Source organism: Beta vulgaris, chromosome 9, assembly GCF_026745355.1.
Source record: "Beta vulgaris subsp. vulgaris cultivar EL10 chromosome 9, EL10.2, whole genome shotgun sequence".
In the NCBI taxonomy this organism is placed as follows: Eukaryota; Viridiplantae; Streptophyta; class Magnoliopsida; order Caryophyllales; family Amaranthaceae; genus Beta; species Beta vulgaris.
In genome coordinates, this window is record NC_079210.1 from 54,317,175 (window position 1) to 54,340,840 (window position 23,666).

General features: G+C 36.9%; 1 protein-coding gene across 5 annotated transcripts; it reads right to left on the reverse strand.

Moving 5' to 3' along the window:
• Window positions 1-880: 880 nt before the first annotated feature.
• Window positions 881-23,604, reverse strand: LOC104904870 (ABC transporter C family member 13). 5 transcript variants are annotated; one of them, XM_057392121.1, is made up of 35 exons: window positions 23,458-23,601; window positions 23,039-23,265; window positions 22,501-22,656; window positions 22,282-22,413; window positions 21,660-21,757; window positions 20,320-20,386; window positions 19,761-20,012; window positions 19,303-19,372; window positions 18,414-18,474; window positions 17,487-17,574; window positions 16,129-16,247; window positions 15,518-15,615; window positions 14,143-14,209; window positions 13,730-13,847; window positions 13,527-13,643; window positions 13,118-13,198; window positions 12,785-13,036; window positions 12,217-12,318; window positions 12,075-12,142; window positions 11,683-11,814; window positions 11,434-11,578; window positions 9,162-9,439; window positions 8,860-9,019; window positions 8,118-8,293; window positions 7,930-8,041; window positions 7,761-7,814; window positions 6,084-6,206; window positions 4,121-4,219; window positions 3,871-3,963; window positions 3,679-3,789; window positions 3,160-3,321; window positions 2,866-3,053; window positions 2,325-2,514; window positions 1,656-1,823; window positions 881-1,351 (listed from the first exon to the last, which is right to left on the reverse strand). In XM_057392121.1, exons 2-35 carry the CDS (start codon window positions 23,039-23,041, stop codon window positions 1,271-1,273), a joined length of 4,221 nt encoding a protein of 1,406 aa, XP_057248104.1. In that variant the 5' UTR covers window positions 23,042-23,265; window positions 23,458-23,601; the 3' UTR covers window positions 881-1,270. The 5 variants fall into 5 exon arrangements, with proteins under 5 accessions (XP_057248104.1, XP_057248103.1, XP_057248105.1 ...); XM_057392120.1 differs by having other exon boundaries at window positions 20,320-20,389; XM_057392123.1 differs by lacking the exons at window positions 881-1,351; window positions 1,656-1,823; window positions 2,325-2,514 and having other exon boundaries at window positions 2,917-3,056; window positions 20,320-20,389; window positions 23,458-23,604.
• Window positions 23,605-23,666: the final 62 nt, after the last annotated feature.

Below are 23,666 nucleotides of genomic sequence, written 5' to 3' on the forward strand. Positions count from 1 at the left end.
TGGCGGCTTTTCTTGTCTTTTCCCTTAACGTTAAGGCCCCACTCTTTGTCCCAATTGTTACTTCTACCTAATTAAACCAGACAAGATTGACGTGCTGTGAATGATAAGTCACATGTTTAACCCACTCTCCTTCTTTGTATTTTGTATCATTTTCGTGGTTCATATCATCATATGAATAAAAAACAATCCGGGCAAGCTGGACTCAATCCGATTTACCAAATTCAAATTAGGAGATCCAATTTAATTTAAAAGAATGTGATCTATAATTCTATATGGAATTTGAAATTAATCTGTTTAAATTGAATTAGCCGAATTCAAAAATAATTTGACCTAAACTAGCCCGAATAACTTTAGCTCAAACGGTAGCAATTTCATGAATCCTTTTTTTTTTTTAAGGTAAGATGAAGTCCCTTGCAAGGAAGGGGGAAATTGGGGATCCCTCGACCTCTAGAATCGAAGGTGATGCCAATACCACTAGGCTATCACCAGCTGCTCATTTCATGAATTTGTATATTACTAAGATATACTTATATTGACCTTATTAGTAATATATACAAATATTTGTATTAATTTGATCAGATCAAACTTCAAATCCACACCGAATTCCATAAAATTGAACCAAATCAGTACTTGAATAGACATGAGCTGAACTCAAAAGTAAAATAAAAACACTTGAAATTACCCAAATCGAACCACCTGTCTCCAACCTTTATACAGTTTTAAGACCTGTAGTTGCAGTGCTCGTGCATATACTGTATACTTGTATGGAATAGCATTGCCATTTCAATATTTGGGGCAACGTTATACTCCTCACCCCTTAGAGCGAAAGGTTTTAGGAGAAGCAAACAAAAAGAAATCGAGTTACAAACGACAATAAAGGAAGATAAATGAAATGTACAATATCTAATGTCTCCTTGTAAAAATAAGCAATAATCTGAAGCATCTCCATATATAAGGTCCTATTTTGATAATAAAAAAAAATAATTCTGTGAACATGTCTTTTATACTTCCCCTGTTTCGTTTTAAATGCAACAAATGATATTTTATATCTCACAAATAATACCCATTTGTTGCATTTAAAATGAAACGGAGGAAGTATATCTTTAACCTGAGGATCGTGAATACAATATCAACTACTACCTAGTACCTACTGCAGACGGTTAAAGTAAATGAACACAGATAGTGAGCAGCTTCTAGTTAGCTTAACAATCAGGTATATACAATCAGGAAGAGTCCACAATTGTTGCAGTTAGGTCTACCACCAATGTCTTTACATTAACGAAGCTCTTGCGAAAGCAGCAAATTTTGAGAGTTCATCTTCAAGAAGAATCTTTGGATTTCCTTGTTCAACCTTGGATTAAAATCAAAAAATTAGAATTAAGAAATAAAAAATTAACACAACAGCAGAATGAGTTTATAGAATTGAGAATATCAAGTTAAAATGAGGTGGGGTGAAGTGTAAGGTGAAGAAATAGTGATCAAAAGAAGGGAAGAAGCGGTTAAGGATAGTTACATCTACATAAATCATGTACACTATCAATCGGTATAAGGTGATTGTAAGCGAATAAAGCATAGTTTAAGGTTGCGGGAGAGAATACAACTATACAAAGAAGTGTATACCAGTGATGAAATGAGTAGAGTAAAGGTGAACATACCACAGTTCCTTTCTCAAGAACCAAGATATTGTCCATGCTTAGCACAGTTGAAATCCGATGAGCAATAGTGATAACAGTCATTCCTTGGCATTCACTAGTTATGACATTTTGAATTATTGAAGCTGTCTGAATATCGATATTAGCTGTGCATTCATCCAAGCACAACACCTGAAACATCAGAAACCATTATCCAATTCAGTTTACTGTGACCAGCAATGTTCCACCTTCCAAACATTAAGTTGGGCATAAGATCCCTGGTTAATGGGCATATTGGGGAGGGTCGATAACAGAGTGGGCTACTAGCGGGTCATCTTGTTAATGGGTCAAACCAGGCCCATGCATGTAGTCATCTTTTTGAAGTTGCGCATGCGGGCCAACATAAAGGAGCAAGGAGATAAAGAAAATGACCAAATGCAAAAACTAAATCATACTTGAACTAGTTGACCCTATATTTTCTCTTTTACGAAATCATTGGCCTAGAAGTTTGGCCATATATAGGTCATGTCCAATAACGAACCTATTCAATAAAGACCCTTCTAACTTTCACCCTATACGCCCATTGGCCTACCCACCTCTTAATTAGACCCAGTAATGACATGACACATGATTAAAAAAAGAATGTATAAATGTATTTCAAACTACTTAGTGATTGCACTTGATCAAACCAACCTTGGAGGACTTCAAAAATGCTCGTGCAAGGCAAATAAGCTGTCGTTGGCCAACAGAAAATGAAGCTTCAGATTCCTTGATTTGAATATCCAGCCCTCCCGCTGCTTCTATCTCTTCCTTGATACGACATTTCTCTAGAACTTCCCAGAGTTTTAGGTCATCATTCATCCCGAAAGGATCAAGGTTTTCCCTGTATATGCAAAATAACAAGAATGTTCATATCTTTAGCCACTTGAGTCAGTTTCATAGACTTCGGAATAAGAATATGAGTTTCTGCAGACAAGGAAATATAAAACATGTCTGTCAACAGCAATGTAAATTTTGGCTACTGTTTACACTTTACAGTTTACACATTCCAAAAGTGTGTTAATACATTACATCAACGATTAGGAGAGGTATATATCATATTGGCAACAAGTTCATAAATAAGATGAAATTAAATAGCTTAGGTAGACAAAAATATTAACAGCTGATAACACTAGACAGCCTAGATCAGTCAGGTTCATAGAATTTACAAACAGAGCATTTATTTAACATCTACCTCACAGATCCTTGAAATAAGAAAGGATTTTGGGGCACAACAGCAAATCTTGAGCGATGATCTCGAACAGAAGCAAGACTTATATCTACATCATCAACTAATATGCACCCTCCACATATCGGACTTAGACGGAAAAGGGCATTAAAAATGCTAGATTTCCCAGCACCAGTTCTTCCAATGATTCCAACCTACTTAACAGTCAAAAACTAGTCAATTTGAAAGTATAGATGATAGGCAAATCTAATTTAATGCACCATGAGCATTGACCATTTATGGAGGAGGAAAAGGTGTTACCTGAGTTCCTCCTGCAATGGTAAAAGATATGTCGCACAATGCTGGGGGAAGAGAAGGCATATATCTGAGAACCACATTCTGAAACTCAACCTGTCCTTGATAAGGCCAATCTCTAGGAATGGCCAGAGATCCACAGGGTTCCTCTTGAGGAATGTCCATGTACTTGCATTTGAAAAACAAATAAATGCATAAACACATGACACTGATAAACTTACAATACATTAAAGATCAGATGGTGAAGGATCAGATGAAGGACCAGGGATGTCCGTATCTGAATCATACTCCCTCAGTTTCAAAACTTAGAAACTTTGTTTAACAATAAACCATTGGACCATAACAAATTAACAACACTAAATATCACATCGTATAAATGTAAGGTTATTCTGTACTATTAATACGATGGTGTATGTCATTTAACATATTTTAGCTTACGTAACTGAAAGCTTAATGTTAAGTGGTTAACATGCCTTCTATTTTGAAACAGGGAGAGGAGGCATAATACTCATTGTAACATCTCACCTGGAGAACTCTTTCAACAGCAACCATTTCCTTCTCTGTCTCAGTGAAGCTAGATAAGAAACTTCCCAGTAAGGAAACAATTGGAGCAGCATAAGATAGTGCCAACCCAACCTGTTGATGGAGGATAATTTAGACTACCCTGCCAACACCGAACACAGATTCATGTAGGGTCGAACATGATAAAAAGCTTACCAGTCCAGGAGTGCCCAGACTAACGGGAAAATCACCAACGGAACCAATTATAGCTGTTAGAGCTATAAATGAGATGAGAAATGCTGCCAACAACTAAGATATGATGCGGTTAATGAACAAAAGAGGTAGACATAGAATGATAGAAAAGTACAATGAAGTTAGAGAGAGAGAGAGAGAGACATAAGACTCTAATAGTCTAATTACGAAAATATGTGGTAAACAGACTTGCGTATTGAGAACTGAATGAGACCTGAAGTCGCAGGGAAAGCCACAAACTAGCAGTTATCTCAGTATATGAGGTTTTCTGATACATAGCTACATAATTGAAGAATTTTGAGAAGAAGTGTTCCTGCAAAAACAGCAAAGAAGTGTTCAGTCACGATAATGGCTCAAAGTTTCAGTAAGGCAAGGGAAGTACACATAAACTTGAATATGACTTAGTAAACAAGACAGCATAAAAATTGGACAAGGAACAGCTTGTCTAATTATCATATAATGGTATGAAGCTTGTTGGAAGCATAAGGGTTTTCTGCTAATTCATATGCAAATCATAAAAGACTAGAACAGGACATCTCGAGAATATAGATAGCACATCTTTGACATGGAAAAGCAACACTGACGGAGTTCTAGACATATATGTGAAATACACCCTCCATGATTAGCGAAATAATTGTACAGAGATCAAGAATATGGTGCACAATAATGGAGCATAACATTTTAGGACAAATCAATAGAAGATGCTACATTAGGGTATTAGAATAGAATAGAGAAGCAACCAGAATATACCACTTAGCTTATGATGGATTTTGAGAGTTAGCAACAGTTAGCTTATTTTGAAGGGAGGACACACAGTAGTTTGGTCTTTAACACTCCCATTGGATAAGAGGAAATAAAGAGGATGGGAAGGAAAGGAAAGGGAGGGAAACAGGTTCCCTTGTTTGGATAAGGGGTTGGGGGAAGGAAGGGGAGGGAGAGGGAAGGACCCATTTTCCCTCTCTCTTTGATTACATCATCCCTCCCAAATTGGAGAGATTTGGAGGGAAACTGGAGCTCCATCTCCCCCTTCCGTTCCTTCCCTTCCCCTTCTTCCTCTTTCCCTCCCCTTCCTTTCCCTCCTATGTTGCTATCCAAACAAAGTGTAACTGCCTTGATCTATTCCTGATCTACGTCCTGCAATTGTAGCTTCCATTTTTCCTTTTCTTTGCTTTTTTTTCCCCTTATATCTGAGTGTCTCATAATGTCACAATATATCTCAGTTTTTAGCCACAATTATCAATTTTAGCCATGGGTTTACATTTACGTCTATTAATGGCCCTAATCAGTATATGTATTCTGGGAGTACTACATAAATTCCTTTCAAGTAAAACCTAAACACATTCTGTAATTTTCAACTCCTCAGACCTAATACAATATTCTCCTGTGCACGTAGCTAAATTGTTAGTCGACCACGTAAATTTATGCGTCGTTCTTGACTATTGTTTATTATCTTTCTAGCATCTGTTACAGCAAGGTGGAATAAATCTTAACTAAATGGAAAAAAGGCACAAACAAGTACAGGACCTATATGGCTATATACAGTTCAAACAAAATGAACATCATTCGCTACATACAACAATCTCCCAAAAGAAGTCCACAAAAAAGTTTGTCAGCAAATGCATTATGCAACAAGAACTTATAAGTCACCAATTTCACGCACACATATGACATATAATGCCAATTCACATAAAAGTAGACAGGAGGCCAACACAGACATAGTGGACTAGTCCACCGCCAATTGGTATTAGCCTTTCAGGACAGTATCTCTCTGTCACTTGGGCTGCCTCATGGCACCTTGCCTCCTCATCTTGAGGCCACGTGGGAAACTTACAATGAAAAGATACATATATATAATATAATATAATATATATATTAATATTATATATATATATTATTAATATATATATATATATATATGTAATATATTAAGTAACAAATGCATAAGCTGCAAACTGTAGAGTAAAATAGTTTGACAGTGAATTAGTCCAATAGGCAAAAGCACATACTGATCAAAGTTCAAAGTCCACACTTCATGCACTAAATGGAATTCAAAAAATAAAATCTGACATCATCATCATCATTCATCATAGTACTGACTAATGTAAAAACTGCAGTATATGTTTACAACATTAACGGACTTGTTCTTCAGCAAGTTGACGAAATACTCAAATACTTACCTCTAACTTTAATGCCCTTATGGTAGATGATCCATCCAGCGTCTCTGTGAATGATGCATATATTGGGGAACGAGAAACACTGTCTAGCCTGCGCAGCTCACGTGACGTTGATCTGTAGTAAAACTGAAGAAAATAGGTCATGTACACAATTCAGACAATAAAGAATGAGATTTAAATGCTTGATTGATGGTAAGTGGGAATATGTACTATTACCAAATTCATATTATGAGAAGCATTATATACAACTAAAAGTAGAATAGGAGTTCACAAAGAGACCAAAGTACAATTTTCAGAGCCAGCAATGAACGGGGTGATTAAGTGAGCTGGGTGCAAACCATGCTTGGTGTAGTCAGCACTCACAATAATTGGTTGACCTAATTTAGAATGACACATGAGTTACAGAGTCAGGTTGAGAGAAAGTGGCAGGTATCGATCCGGACATTAATGCACCACTGATATACCACTCTACAAGCTGTAATTGTTTAGATGAGTAATGAGAAGTACCAAAAAGACACCAAGAGAATGTCTCAATACAACTTACAAAAGTATGACTCAGTTACTTGAGCCGAACAAGATTGCCATCCCAGCAATAATATAAAATTTTATCCACAAACTCAACGGTAAGAACACTTAAATCCTGCCATATAAAAGTATCTAGTAAATCAACTCCAGCCCTTGACGCCAGCAAGCCTACTTGCAATATTCTAGTGCTTCCTGCCTTTCCAAATGCACCACCTACTTGACAACAAAACCATCCTCCAGAATTCAGCCAGTTACTGCATGCATGATCACCAAAGCTATCACTTGCATGCAGTATTGCAGTCTGCAAAGTCTTGCATAATTGCAGTCTGCTCCATTTCAAATGGCTGAAGCCTTCTAAGATTTTCACTACCTTAAGAGCACCTGCCCCACTCATCAATAAGGCAAGTCTGTGGAAGCTGGGAAGCGATCGAGCTTGAATGTAGAAGGAAACACACTATGGAACTAAAATGAGATATCATAGTGGCTATAAGAAGGTCACAATGGCTTTCATGAGGATTTTACTCACTTTAGACATGGTCTCTTAAACTCTACAGTGACAATAATGCAGCATCGAACATGGAAGATGATCAAGGTTCATCAGGATAGAAACCATATCAAAGTCGCACAAACAGCATCAAGGAGAAACAGTGTAATAGCTATCTCCCATACCCTCAACAATATTCGAAGACCATCAAAAGAAAGCTGCATGCTGCATAGGCATTGTTATAATCCTTGATGTCAATCACGAAGAAAAGGATCAGAATTCTCTCTTCAGAGAGAAGTGATCATTGACGTGAAGATTTGTGTTGGGTTATTATTCATTTATCATTATGCCCTGGGATAAAATCTTCAAACAATGGTCTCTAAAAGCTTAAATCAGTAAGGATCACTGTGACCAAAGAGAATTCTGTTCATGGAGAAAAGTCCACAAACACTTATCCGATGAAATATGCCGCAAAGACACTGCATCTGGTAGCTGCTATACTAGCACATTTACAAGCAGTCCAACATAAAGCTTCTTCTTTCTATAAAAAAACGGTCCATGTTGGGTCATGCAGCAATTAGGTACCAATTTTTGGATGGAAAAGCAAGATTTAAGAATTTCAACTAAATCTTTTTTTTCATATAAGTTAGGATTCAAGAGCATGGGAATACCTGCAACTTCTTGTAAATATACCAAAAAGGCAATAGCAGAAGCAGTAAGATAACCTGCATCAGTACATAAATAGGGTAAGGGAGCAAAATTCACACTATAGCAACAACCATTAAAAAGCAAACAGATCCAAATCTCCAAAAATTACGTTGAAACAATTGATTAAATTACCTGCACATATGACAAGACGATAGCAACCCCCAAGAGCCCGACAGTGTTAGCAAGGAGAATGTTGAGGATGAATGGAAGAGAATCGTCTATGGTATAAAGATCCGAAGACAACCTGCAAAAGAAAGTATGTGTGACTCCATGAGGGTACAGGTTTAAATATCTGGTGGCTCGAACGGATCAAATCATACCTATTGATAATCCTTCCACGTGGAGTTCGATCAAAGAAAAGCACAGGTGAGTGGACAAGCCTATTAAGCAGCGAATCGTGAACACGCACTGCTGCTCGCAGTCCACCAAATGCAAATGAGAAAGCTCTCATCAATGTCAATACAGAGTTCAATATGCAAAAAACACTCAGTATAGCCTGCAAAATCAATAAGGGATAAAGGGAATATATTAGTAGATAATTGCATCGACATATTCTGCAATGCATATTGATCATTACCAAAATGAGTTGCTAAGGCCTAAGGGTGATCCAGACACGACGGCACCTATGCATATCCTAGTACACTAGGGCCGTAATTTTACAGTTACCACAAGAGTTCTTCCTAGATAGAGAATGGACTCATAATACACCACTGTGGTGGATAACAAATCCCTCCTCCCACTCCCCAAAATCAAACTGATCAGCAATCAGTCCAGCGATAGACATTGTAATCTTTGGTACTGGTCAAAGGGAACCTATAATAATATAGGTCAACAATTCAACCTCTACCTATGTGGAACCCCAAGACCCAAAGGTTCATCTGCAAGTACTAAGGACAGCTTGTACATGGAAGGATAAAACACAAATTTTTCATCACCTTCTTAAAAAACATCCAACAATTTCACAATATGAAAATACAGAACAGACCAATAGGGTTAGAGCAGAGGTACAAATTGAAGAACTTCGATTTTGAAATCTAAAGTATGGTTATATAAACCAAGTACCAGATAAAAGGTTAATGAGTAAGGCATTCTGTCACCATCCCTTGTTGTATCAACCCAATATGATAACCATAGATCATTCCCATTACGCGAAGCTTGCATCATAACAGCACAGAACAGGATCAGGGAAGCAAGAAAACAGCCAGAAAAGGCAGCATATTTCCTGCAAAAATTTGGAACACAAATCATCAAAAAGAGTTACTTGACTAGGACAAACAGTTCAGAACAATATAAGGACTTTAAGAAGGTTCATTCACAAAACACAGAGAACATAAACAAAGAGCAAGCTGAGAGAATTTGCTGACCTGTACACGAACAGCTCCACTTTGCCCTCTTTCCTTTCCTCAAGCTCAAGGATCTCCTCTGCTTCTTCAGAAATCTGAATGCATTCATTTCCCTGGCACGATCTATCTTCGGCTTCACAAGAAAACTCTACACTGTTTTTTTGATTTTGAACAGGGAGCGATGGACTCAATGCTGTATGTGCACTGAATTCGGAATATGATGTTAAATCAGTCGGACTTCCTACCAGTTTTACACGGCCTTTACTCATAACCACCACTATATCTGCAGATAGTATGGCCTGGGGTAAACATAATTTAAAAGAAAATTTGTTACATAAGAATATTAAATCACTTCTGTTGCTTATCCATTCGCACAAATATTAGTAGTTTCAGATAAGAACATAAATTATCCCACATAGTAAACCTTAATGGCTGCAATTTCTACTGTTCCTTGAGGGTTGGAAATGGCAAGGAAACAGGAGGCTGGTTAAACGAAGATAAGAACATGAGGAGGTCAAAGGACATAATAACTGAAAATTTTCAAGGTAATGCCTATTTAAGGACAATATACAGGTCAGAGGAAAAGATCGAAAGTATTTTTGCATGAACAGGAGGTTTCAATGAGAAACACAGAATCAGGAGGTTAACAAACATTTTCCTCATTATTTATAAGGGTTAATAGTTCACTTCTAGTTGGCAAGCATAATTTTTTAGTTCAGACTCCAGACTTCAGAATAGTGATCATTCAACAATAACTGCATCAAAGAAAGATGAAATAAAAAGCTTGCAGTACTTCATAGAGAAAACATATCAGTAACTGTGATTGAAACAAAACCCCTTAACCCCATCACCTCAGCAGAAAGCAACAATGAAGAAAGCAGATCATACACCTACTTAACCTATATGAATTTGAAATTCGCATTTCAGGCTTTTAAATCAGATCATCATACAGAAGTCTATTTCTGTCCTCTTAGATCCCTCCCTTTAAGGTAAAGTCAATATCAATTGGATCATATTGATTATTTAATGCCTTCCCAGGCAAAACACTGCTTGAACACAGTTGATGAAGCTAGAATGCTAAAAAATTACATCTTGTTAACTTCGACAAACTCAAACACATCACCTCCCATCAGCATCTGCCCCTTTCCCCCAAATTTTTTTAAAAGAACTTCTTGGCATCTTTCATGCAAATAGGAAGATTTAACTGTCTTTCAGATCCAAGCTCCAGAAGGACCAGAATCGATCAATAATCTGATAGATGTAGGCTTGGAGAGCTAAAAGCACTATTCTTGGGGACAAAAAAGGCTATAATATCACATACTAGCTCAATACTACATCATCTATCCTCCTTTGTATCATGGACACTAGCTAGAGATTGTTGTGTTCCTAAATCAGCAGTTTTAATATGATACCTAAGCCTTTCGGCCTATTGGTGCTATAAAATTCACATATGAGAAATTATACTCATTCCTCAGTCCTAGATATGTTTACAATCTCGTGTTAACCAAATAACAAGGTTCTAAAAAGTACATTGTTCACAATCTAAATTTTTGTTCCAAAACTGTTGAATTCGAATGTTTGGGATCAAATTTTCCAATGTGTCAATAGATGCAGCAATAGCTGGGAAACCCGGTGTAACACTTTTAAGATGTGGCCTCTTGGCATCACAGCTGTTAATGCAATCGTGACAGCAAGTGTAGTTTATCTATGGTTTCCATTAGACTTCAGATGCAAAGATTTGAACATTGACTAATTCACAATGGGTAAAAAATATCAGACATTTCAGAGAGGAAGTGATTCAGCCCACAATAACGAGAACTTATTTTTAATGCCTTTTTTTTCCACTGAACAGGAATCTATAATAAACATAATATGATGCGCCCAACTTTAGAAAACTAATCAACCTTGCAATGGAACATGAATAGTCAAAAACTGTTTCGTAAAGAGGAAGCATCAGTAACAATTAGTAGAGGCTTGGATTAGGGGTAATGAATTAAAGGGGTAATAAGAGAACATAAAGACAAAGAAGGGAGGAAGTATTTATGGTTGAGGGGATTGATGGGAGAATTATTCCCCTCATATTGGGGTAACAATAACCCAGAGAGGTGACAGCCATGGTGTGGAATTATTAACCTCATTTGAAGAGTAACAAGTTGTCACCCTTTCCTCCTCTCTCAATCACAATCACCTCCACCTGTGTTTCTTTGCTTTCTTATTACCCCCTTAATTCTTTTCCAATTATCCAAGCATACCTTTAGTAGTGGAACCTTGTTAAGAGAGCTGAATGGATAACCTGAATATTATGGGTACAGAGAACACGTGTTTGCTGGTTCAGAAGAGGACCATGAATATTCTCTAATATACATCGAGCAACATGGGCATCAACTGCACTTAGGACGTCATCAAGCAACAATATATCTGACATATGATAGATGGCCCTGCCAATTTTGGAAACTTTATGAGGTTGAAACTAGGCATGGGGATGCCCAACTTGGGTATCATATACAGTTCCATAGAAGACATAAGTGGGCGATATATACACCTTGCTAAAGCAATGCGGACCCTCTGTCCACCAGATAAATTGGTCCCTTTGTCTCCCACGTAAGTCATATCACCTCCAGACAGTAGTGAAATATCAAGATCCAGAGCACAAGCTCGGAGCACATCTGCATACCTAACGACAAAATATAGACCATGATTAAAATGCTGAGAAAGTCTTTGGCACTAAGAAACCAAAAAAAAAAAAAAAAAGAAGAAGAAAGGAAAAAGAAAGAGAAAGCAGCTTAAATTTAAGAAACTTAGGGAGAGCAGATGCGAAGAATAAACACTTTCCAATTTTTGATGCTGATTGAACATGGGCAAGGGAGGCAAAGAAGTGAAGGATGGAAATGCCAGAATATAGATAGTCTATCAGTTAAGAGTTCAAGACTATACCTTTCTGGAATATGTTCCTTCCCTAACAGTATGTTCTCACGTATAGTACCAGAAAGAATCCAAGGCACCTGCAATCTCAAAATTAGTTTACAGAAAAGACTTAAGGGGTACAAACAGAAAAATAAAATAGCTTGTGTTATACCTGAGGCACGTATGCTGTAGAACCATTTAATACAGCCCATCCGTCAATGACTTTCATCTCCCCCAGCACTGAGTGTAAGAGGGATGATTTGCCAGAGCCAACCTGCAACATGTGATCAGATAGAATTACAGAAAGTGGAAATGGATCTTAATGAAGGGGTATTCTCATCAGAAAAGCCAAACATCAGAAATTTCTGGAACATGGAAAAGCAGTACTCCAAATATGTAGGCCTGATAATTAGTATAGTAGCTCAAGCAATTAGCTCATTGATTTTGAAAATCTTTGATTAGCATCGTATGAGCCAAAAATGAGCTTAATTTGATACTTAGTATTTGTTGTTTTGACAAATGTGTGTTATATTGTAACCTGACTAGTTGTATGAATGGCCATTTCATTCAGCTTCTCCAGGTAAATGGAAGCAATTCTGTGATATTTACAGTAGTAATAGATACTGCCCTGTATCCCTTTCCATCTATATTAAAGTGGATCATACCTTCCCAGTTCTAGCGAGTGAAACAAAAGATGAAAACAAGAAAACCAAATCACAAAATCTAAGGAATGCAATTACCTCTCCAATGATCACCACAAAACAGCCTTTTGGAAGGCTAAGATTCACATTGTCCAGCCAGAAATTGCCTTTTCCATTACTTTTATTTGACCATGAAAAGGATGCATCATGGAAGGTAATAGCTTTATCTTTCAAGGCTTCATCAATCTGGACACTCAAAGAGGATGGGTGTAAAAGCGTACTCTTTCCCCGGTTTAGAATATGTTCAGGACAAGCAAGGAACCTGCTCAAACGCCTTGTGGATACAATGGCCTGAAATTAAGTGGAAAAAAACATTACTCACTTTGGAAATCTTTCCAAAATTGTATTTCCGCAAATGGCGCAGTAACTTACATCAATTAATCCATTGATCACCCAGGGAAATGAATTCAGAGGAGAAATCAAAGTATTGAACAGAGCCAGGCAAGTGAAGACCTGGAAGAATGATAACCAAGACGCATGTTACACTCAAAAGTCAGAACCATTAACTGTTGACTCCAAGCTACACAAGTTGCTAAAATTTTAATGTTAGTAACCAATTTTTTAGTTTATATTCACAGCCGAAGCCCCATAGAATTGTACACAAGATATTGCTTCCGTTTCTATTCACTTCCAAGTGGTTCAGTGCGACTATGAGAATTCAGTAAATTTTAGTTGGTCTTCTTTAATCCGAAAACAACCATGTAAATGCAGCTGGTTTTGCGAAAAAAAAGAATATCTAGAGAGACAAGTATACCAGCCACTAGGAAACCACAAAACACACCGTAGCAGCGTCAAGCTGATGCCCCATTAATGTGAAGAGTCCGAACGTACACAATGAGAAAAGAGTAGGAGTTGAAGCCCAGAAAAATACACACCAAGCATCGAGATACTTTCGAGTCTAAAAATAGAGAACACAAGAAAAGTTATCAAACATGGAAAAGGATTTCTTCTGCAATGGAAGAGCAGCACTATAGTTATACATACAGATAAGTGGGCAACTTCAGAACGTCTAGTCTCCATCACCAAGTCGGTAAAAAGAATCTCCCAGCAATACATTTTTAAAGTGCGAATAGAAGTCAAAAGTTCGCCTGTCCTCCTAATCCTGCATCGAACAGATTATACCATTTCAAACCGACATACAGCTGTGATGTAAAGCATCTTATGCCATAATCAAGGTAAACTATTTTTCTCTTTCTGCTTCCATGCAGTAAGCAAGCCCAAACTAATAAATACTTAACAATACTAGACAATAACAAATACAGAATACCCATCCATATTGAAGTAAACATAGCAAAAAGATGATATCTATTCGTTTCCTTTTCTTCACATCTGTAATTTGTAAAAGCAAAACAAACATGACATGAAAAGTAATTCGAGATCTAAGTCCATTTACTTACCTCTCATCTTTCTGCTTCATCATCTTTTCAGTGGCACTGGCAATCAATTTGGCAATCCATTTATTAACTGCAATGACTCAAATAAATTCTCAGTACGACAGTAAACAAAAGCTATAGGAGTACAAAGTACTGAGAAAGGGAAAATAAAGAACGGAAATTTTTAAATTTAAGCAGCGTGCCTCCCAAATTAAAAAAAGCTAATTAGAAACTCTACAGATTTATGTTATTTCAGACATATTCTCCCACCGTTTGCTTGTCCTCTTTTGAAAATGTAATTCTTTCACATTGCATGTTGAAGATAGAAACCAGAAAGCAAGATACATGGTTGAAGACTAACTACAGACTAGCACCAGTTACAACATAATACTGTAGATTACTTTCGCAGCATGCCTTTATTTATATTCAGAATCAGAATACTTCCAACAGCACTCATTCCCAACTTACAACATATTACTAAAAACAATTTTGGCAGCATCCGCTTATCTAGCTTTAGAAAAGAAATCCAATAATAAACAGTAGAAAGTTACATAAAGAGAGGAGTGGACTATGAAGCCTCCAACAGAGAAAGACAGGTCATTTAATTCCATGTCCTCAATCTAGCTATGTGAAGATAGTTGATGAGTATGTTGCAGGAACTCAAAACTTATGATCTCCAAGCTCATTCATTTATTACAAATGTTACAGATTTCATCAAAGTTCAGTATTACAGCTTACAGATTTGCTTAGGCAGATAAAGTGCACTACTAACAGGAACTAACCATGTAGAATATCACAGCTGCCCTAGTAATTATAAAAATATACTCATTTATGTGATGTTATAAATATATAAAACATGTGAGGACCTCACAAAATGTTTTTAGACCTTGCCTACAGATAATATACTTGTTCATATTGGAAGCACTAACTAAAAGAGGGTAAGCAGTATGCCTTGAAGGACGGGGAGGAACAAAGAGTACACTCTAAAGGTAAAGTGCCAGCAGGATGGTGGTTTGAAAGACGAATAGCAATAAATGGCTAGCTAGAAGAGCATATAGCAACCTTATAGAGCCACTGTTTGAGTGCCTCCTAAAGTAAATCTGGAATCTCCTACTCAAACAACTGTAACTTGATAATACGGCATAACGGCATTACAGGACTATGGCTATGTTGTAGAAACCAAAAGAACCAAAGAGCCTTATTTGGATAATGTACAATATATTGCAACTTACACACTATATGTAACAAGAAAGTCAAGGAAGATGCTTTGGTGCAACTTCCTCAGACGATAGAAGAGTATGATGATCTTGACTGTAATTCATCTGAACACCCATGCAGAATAAAACTTCAAAAGCTTTAAGAATTAATTTCTGGAGAAACGAAACTTAAATATTATTACCTGGTATTAGCAAAACCGTAATTGTGATGCCAGACACAAAAGCAAACTTAACTTGAGTATACAGAAGATAAAGTGCAATCCCTATTTGTAAAGGCAAGCTGCAATAAAAATACAAAAGAACAACAGGTCATGATCATCCTAAAGAAGACGAACAACTAAATGCAATTTTGTGAGAACATTTTTGAGAACTAGAAAAAACAATTGACAAGACCCTAAAACAAACCATTTGCATTAGTGTGAACAAACCGATCCAACCTAGAGGCTAAAATTTATGATTTCCAGCAAGAGACCAGATTAACTAAGCATTAGAGGAGAATCAGCTGATTCACAATCTTGAATGCAAGCATCAACACATTGCATAGTAATTGTAGTTTTACCCTCACCTTTTTTCTCCCCACTACATCTAACTACATTCAACTCTCTGCCTAAAATCCACCAAGACCAGCACAAACCACACATTCCTAATCACGTGGAAGCACCAAAATTAAAAAGAAAACATCATAAGCTGAACATACTTGCGCATGGCTTCCAAGTGACCAAAGGCACTGACAATAAGGTTGATAGAAAATCAAGCTGACCCAAGGAAAGGAGCCATTAAAAATTATCATTACCTCCAAAAGTCATGCAAACTGTTACACAAGTTCACAGTTCGATCAGCATCCACGGACATAAATGTCTGAATTTCACCTTCAGAGAATTTTGCTCTTTCTGCAAGACTGATGGAGAGGCACTACAAATGCAAAGCGGATATATCATGGGAAAACCACTCTTTACGCTTCCAAAGTACACATCATCAAGCAGATAGAAAAAATTGAGATAGAAAACACACAAGAGACCAGAGCAACAATAATAACAAAATTACTTAGTGTGCTCCTGCTGTAATGCAATTACTCTTCTATAATTTCTCCCTTCCACTTCCAACTCTTCCTATTCTCACCGAACTGTACTAACAATAAAGTATTCACTGAAAGCTCAGGAGTCATCTTAAAATCAACACCTCAGAGAGATTGTTCAGTCCTCGGAGAAGTAACACCATCTATGAGAAAATCACTTTCAGAATAGGAAGTCATCTCAATTATTGCCTCATTTACATGATATACAAAGAGAGCTCAGGTCACCAAGGATACAGGCATTACAGTTTATAATGATGGCTCCCTGACGATCCTGCAGAATGTGCAATAAAAAAAAACGGTAGAGAAAATGCACATGGATGGGCGGTGCTCTGACCAATTGAACTACAATCCCACGATCCTTCCCAGTAAAATGTAGCGTATTCGAATTCTGGAGTGTACCAAATGTTGTAAGGCACTTCAAAATCAGGGCAACAACACATCCCATAGATGACATAAAAGAAAATTTGAAAGTTCACTGTGTAATCAGACTACTAGAAGGGAATCCAATTCCTCAGAGAGACAATCAGTATATAATTTTTCCTCTATTCTAAAATAATTACAACACTTTCCTTTTTGAGAAGTTTCAAAATTATTGCTACATTACCTTATTTGGTAATGATTTCTCTCTATTTCTCTCTTCATCACATGGGTCCCTCTTTCAATCTCTCTATCTCTCTCAAGTCTCCACATTGCATAGGCTCCTTGAATATTGTATTTCACCCTCCCCCTATGTTGCAATTATTGTAGAACTGGGGAAGTATTAAATAAAGAATGATGCTTTCTCTGCACTATACGAAAAAAATAGCATGTACAAGGTCCTTTATCAAGACCGAATGGTTGATCTCTTCCAAGATCTAATGAACCCTTTTTATCCTCATCTTTCATTATCCAGCTGTAGCTGCTTCTCCAAAAAAATCGCCTGCTCTATTTATATTTTAAATAAAAAATTGTTCTTATAATACTCCTACAGATGTTATGCAATGAATCTAGATATCGATGACTAAACCTGCTAACTAATACTGTGATGACTTCATTTCGAATTTCTCAATCAAAACAACGTAGCTTCAGGAAGTCACCTTCTGATAAATAATGGTCATTATGCCAGCTCGAAGCTTTAACTTCAAAACGGAGAGGTGATATGTATACTGTGTATCAAGAACTGACCTGCAAGGTTGAACAAAGCATCACAAACAATATTGGGAGGACAGAAAAGAATTTCAGGCAGACGAAGCATTTTAGAGAAAGGATAAAAGCCTGCTGGTTATTTAGAACTAGTTTATGCTGATTGGCTTTTTGCTGCTTACTTTAAGTCATCCAGTAACATGGCAATATTCCTACTTTTTTTTCAGGGTACTGTATTGCATGCACTCATCAGCATACAAACCCTTAATTTGGTTCTAAAATGATCATTCATTAGTAGTATAACATAATAAATAATGTAATAATCTTGATTTCTCACTTTTTGTTTCAACAGATGATTCTAATTCTCCAAGAAGCTTATCTAGAATCTCAATAACTATCTTGTAACTTCGAATAATCTTCTTTCGCTTGAGAAAAAGGTGCAGCAAGTAAAGCCTTGTATGATAAGGTAGAGTATTTTCAGCTAGCTTATAATTTACTGGGAAGGGATTATATCGGAAAGCAGAAAGTAAGGAAATGAGAAGTTCATTGATTGTTCATGGGAGCTTCTCTCAACTTTGATTATTAATACATTGCTAAGCTGTTAGCAATTTAGAAACTTCAGGGTGAATGAAGTAAAAAGAGTGAAGAAGCTCCTCCAAGCTCACTCTAAGGCAGCAGAAACCATAAATTCAAAGTTTAGGGACCATAAATCAAACTATTGGTTACTTTGAGTCTTTGAAAATGGCAAGAATAAAAGTGATAAAAGTGGATTTTCTCAACTCGGGGAAATATATGAGAGGTATAACAACATAATGATGACAATAAATTTGTGGAAAGAAAGAAAGCCTTGAAGGAAGACAACAAACTAAAGCAATATATACTTTAAAACAGATGTTAAGCCCAGAGACACCGCAAAAAGAAAGCCGTCCATTCCTCCAGAACCTACATACACAGAGAGAAGCCCAAGTAAGGGATACATTCTACAACAGGTATTTGAAGATTGCATCTTTTAGGGCAGTACGTATTTCAGTTGATAAACATTTTCTGCAGAATATTATTACCATTAGCAACATATTTAAATACATTTTTGTCCCTTGTTTGCAAAAAAAAAGAAGCGACATATTTAAAAGCTATGATGTAGGATTTTCAGAGAAAGGATGATAGAATTCCAACTGACACACAGCAAGTGAACCAGTTCAACCATAGGAAAACCACCCCTGGGCAACCCCACAGAGAAGGAGAACCACACACACACACACAATTTGGACCTGTCGAAACAGGTTCAGGCAATTTTCCAGTAGAATGCAGAGAGTTAACGGCTTATGAACTTGGGGACCAAGGGACTGATGCTAATGCCTAATTGATTATTTGGAGTTTTATCCAAGTTCATTTTACATGTTTCTCTATCATTCTGTCAAACAAAGGTTCAGTCCATGCAACCAAATGACCCAACATCTACCAGCATATCTGGGTCGAGTTTACGAAACAGCAGATTACTGACAGACCAACAAGACAGAATAAGGGAGTGATATTATTAAAAGACCATCCTCCCATTCATAATTATTGTAAAGCATTTCCAGAATCCAAATAGAAGAAAGAAAAGGGGAAGAGAGGACACATTACTGATCAGACATAACTTAACTATGACTATCCCAAAGCTTATCCTTGAAGAAAATTTCAAAAAAAATTCTTTATCTTTTAATAGAAATTAGTGATTATGAATTGAAGTCCATTGCAAGAAATAGAATCACTTTTGAGAGATTGTGTAACCTTCTTGAAGATACTGAATCAACTGATTCAGAAGCAACGGTCCCACAAACCCAATACAATCATTGAATACCTGAAACAAAAACAAAACATGATGGAATAGAAAAGGTCAACAAAAAGAACATCTTCAACTTATCAAGAATGTAGCACTCTTTTGTTAGAAACCAATGGAAGGTTTTTTGCCCCAATCTATAGTTCATGAGAAGAAGAAGGCTGTCAAGAGATGTAAACAATAACAGAACTACCAAAGACAGCAGATAACTGCTGCATTTGACATGAAGATGATGAGTCTCCTTGTAATTGCCGTAGCATGATACTCGGAAAGAAGTTTCTAGAAGTATATGAAAGAGATATGATCAAAAAAGCAATTTTCTGATATCATAGATAGATAATGAGGTATAAAACAAAGCTACAAGACACATAAGCAACTAATAACAAAAGTATGCAGCTGTGTAATACACCTTTAAAAGACCAAGGCGTAAATATGGCCACCCATATGCAGAACAAATTGCCTTAAAGAATGAGGGATTGGAGCAATTATCTATCTGCTGAGCTTGCCAACATATCAACAACAAACTATGGCAGGAAGAAGGATCCATATCCAACGGCAAATTAAGCAGTTCTTCAAAGTCAAGCTGTTTCGTGACACCTTTATCCATTATTGACTTAATACTGCTGAACGTCATGAGATTCCAAATCGATTCTACTGTTCCCTTTCACAGACAAAGAAACAAGAAACTAGTCAATCCTCTCAAACTCTGAAGAAATGAGAAAGTAAGCATGCAAAAACCCTGGAAATCTGCAATGCGGCAAGTGAGAAAGAAAGATATACATAATGCCAATAGTTATGAATCCCATAGAATATAAGTTATTCTACTTTCAGTTCTTATTTCTCAAGCTACACCCCCAAACAGTTTCCATGGGTAGATAGCTTGCTAAACATATGAAGATCTCCACAGAAAAGCTGAGCTAAACGAACATATAATATCATATTATAACCCACATACAGAAGATACTTACAGAATTCCTTGTGTGGCCTTCCTCAAGATCATGCGCCAGTAAAGGGTCGTCCAGGTGATTATCCAGCCTGCTTCAGGGTAAGCATACTTGTAAATATTTATTCAGACCTAGTTTTCAAACCAACATTGGCCAATTGCCAACACATATTAAATTGATAGCTAGAATGCTTTTCTTTCTTCTAATTCGAGCAAAGAAACAGAAAAGAGCTGATTAAGGAAAGGTAACAAGCATAAGAGAAGTACATTAACGCATCCACAAAAGCACACAAAGAATCGTAAGAAACTGCACAAGTAAGTCATCCAGGCAAACAGTATATTACAACTGAGAACATCTGTATTGCATCGATTATAATAGATTTATCATTTATTGTAGGGAGATAATCATTATCATACCATGTCATTAGCCTCAATGCTTCTAACAAGGCTTCCTGGGACCAAGTAACAAGGGATCAGATCTACATCTACCCACCCTACCGTACAATATGCAGAAAAGCTCTTTAAGCCTTCCGCCTATAATTGCTAAGATGTAGTTTCCCTTAAGCTGTTCATCTATATAAGCAACTGAGCGACCTGCTATTATAAAGGACAGTTAAGTGAATTTGATGGTCCATTTTAATCCCAAGTGAAATTTCAACACTTCTTCGAATTTAGGAAAACAATCATTACTAAACAATCCCAAGTTATTGACATTTGGCTCAAACAATCTTGTGAGAAATGTTCACAGCTGGAACAAGAAATGATCGGAACCTATTGGGCCACATAACATTAGTCTCAATCAAATCAGCTTGCAAAGTAAAATAAAGTACAGAAAGGAGGCAGACATGAGAATAATGTGTTTTGACAGAAAGTTGCTACTACAAGCAGCCATTGTTAGTACTTAATTGTGATTTAACCCACAATCATTAACAAGACATTTCCTCCTATAAGCAGCTACTGATGGCAGAAGTAACAGGGAAAATAGCTTCCTTCAACCACTTACAGTACCATGCCTAGGTCAGTAGAACTTCAGATACAGAGTTTGAAATTTAGTTGAGCCCATTATTGGGCTTCCTCTTTTAAGTCAATGCAACAAAGTACGACAGCCATATATGTCGGCCTCAAATCCTAAATATCATACAGTTTTCCTATCTCTCGCATACAATACAACAGCAGCCATATCTGATTATGACACAACAACCGAACACAATCCCTTAAAAGACAGAAAAAAATGGAAAGAAAGAGCAAAGAAGGATATAATTAAAGTTGGCTTATGGCTAGCAAGTACAACAAAGAGAGAAGAAAAAAAAAAGCAGTGGGTAAATAGTTCAAGCACATCACACTAATGTCAATTGTCAAAGGTACCTGTTAAAGGAAATTTGCCTTAATCTGGCAATGTTCAGATATATTCCAAATGCCATGTCTAGTAGAAAAGGTAAGCACTCTTTAAGAGACCACCACACCTGCAGAGCAAGTCAATTATGTAAGACTTATATCATCAACAGATTTGTAAAATAAAACTTAGACAGCTATGCAGTATGCATATGCATCACTACTACCTAGAGCTTCCAACTATGTAATGTACTGAGGCCCTACCATGTTAAACTTAGACAATGTAATCCCTCCTGAAACTAGGTCCGCTAAAGAAACACGAACTTTCTAATAAGATCTGTAAACAAAATAATCTTGTTTCCAGACAAAACAACTATATTATGAAACAGAGCTATGTGATCACACATAACAGCTTATAATATATTCGAGCAGAAAACTCCTTTTTTTGTGTTGGAACTCTGAAACTGAGCATGTAAATTTAAAACACAAATAGGGAGAAGTGCATAATCTGCTTCAACAAGTTTTCAAGCTACAAGACTAGTTGTGTATCAGAAACAATGCATTTAGAGATTTCTAAACAAAATAGACATCATATACTGAATCCTTGAGGCAGTACCCTAAACAGAATATATTCGAAACGAATTCGATATCTGACCTGATACGACGACAGAACTATCTGGACATGAGGCAGTTGGAAAAGTGGTTTTACAATCCACCAAAAACAGAGGACACGACTGGAAGATAGAGTGTACCAGAAATGACACCTAGATAGCAGAAGAATAGTGATCTGCAATGTGATACATGAGATTACAACATGATTAGAGAGCTTAGGTGATTAAATTGATGAACAAAATGATAGAAAGAAAGGCTATACCCAAACAGAGAATTGAGAAGATCTGTAGATGAAGTCATAGTACAGAAATCCAGGTCCGTCATCATTATAGTTGTCCCAAAGCATGTCAAACAAGGACATACATGCTCCAAGAAGAGGCAAAAGTAGAATAAATCTATGTGACGAGTGCGAATGCGTCTATAAGAATTACAATTCCAACAATCAGGATTAAAATGAAACAATGATATCAAGCAGAATGGTAGTATAAAGCAAATGATGAAGTCAAAATTGGCTTCAACACCCTGAATTATAGCTCGGGTGCACCCAACATCCCCAACTACGACTAGTAGACTAAACACCACCAACTATGGGGTGGGGTGGGTTTTTATGATACAGACTGCACCCCACCCTGTTGTTGGTAATACAGACTGCACCTCGTCCCGTGGTTGGTGGTGTTTAGGCTACTAGTCATAGTTGGTGGTTGGTGGTGTTGGATGCACCCAAGCTATAGTTCAGGCGTGTTGAGGCCAATTTTACCAGTGATTGATGAATAACGATGATTCCTTATTCGAAAGCAAACCATGATTGTTCCTCTACGCAAAATGAAAAAGATAATTCCGGCGATGAAAAGGAGAGTAACGACATTGGTTCCACAGCCAAAAACTGTAAGGAACTGTTAAGGACAACTGGACAAGTGAAAATAGGCATATTGTTCATTGATGTTTGAATAAGCAAATAAAGGTGGAAAGGATATAAATCCACAAAGCATTGTGATTGTGAAAACATATGTTGTTGTTGCTCCAATACCTGAGATCAAAGAGAAGACTTTGGTAGTAAGAATAAAACAACAAATTTCAATTTTGTTGTTTGTAGTTTTGGCGCCTTTAAATTATAATAAAGCTTGGAAGAAGAGCGGAATAGTTTAGTAAAAATGTGAAATAAATTGACATGCAAGATAAGATCATGTAAACAACAATACTGCAGAGTGCAGGTGCATACAGAGGAATTAGGGCAGATGAACTCCATTGACATTGTCAGGAATGAACCTCTGAGGAGAGAGAGAGGAAGAAAGAGATCGCATTAGGCATTATAAGATGGGTACTTTTTTGGGAAGAAAGAAAGTAATACTCCTTCGGTCCTTTCCACTCCCTTTGTCACTTTCTACACTTCTTAATTCACGGACTTTTAGACAAATTTTGAAGAAAAAA

Excerpts from the sequence above, each read along its gene's own strand:
- LOC104904870 (XM_057392120.1), bottom strand. Across the intron at positions 3,322-3,678 it reads CTGTTGAAAGAGTTCTCCAG|TACATGGACATTCCTCAAGA; the intron begins GTGAGATGTTAC and ends TTCAAATGCAAG. Across the intron at positions 2,515-2,865 it reads TTATTTCAAGGATCTGTGAG|GGAAAACCTTGATCCTTTCG; the intron begins GTAGATGTTAAA and ends TTGCATATACAG.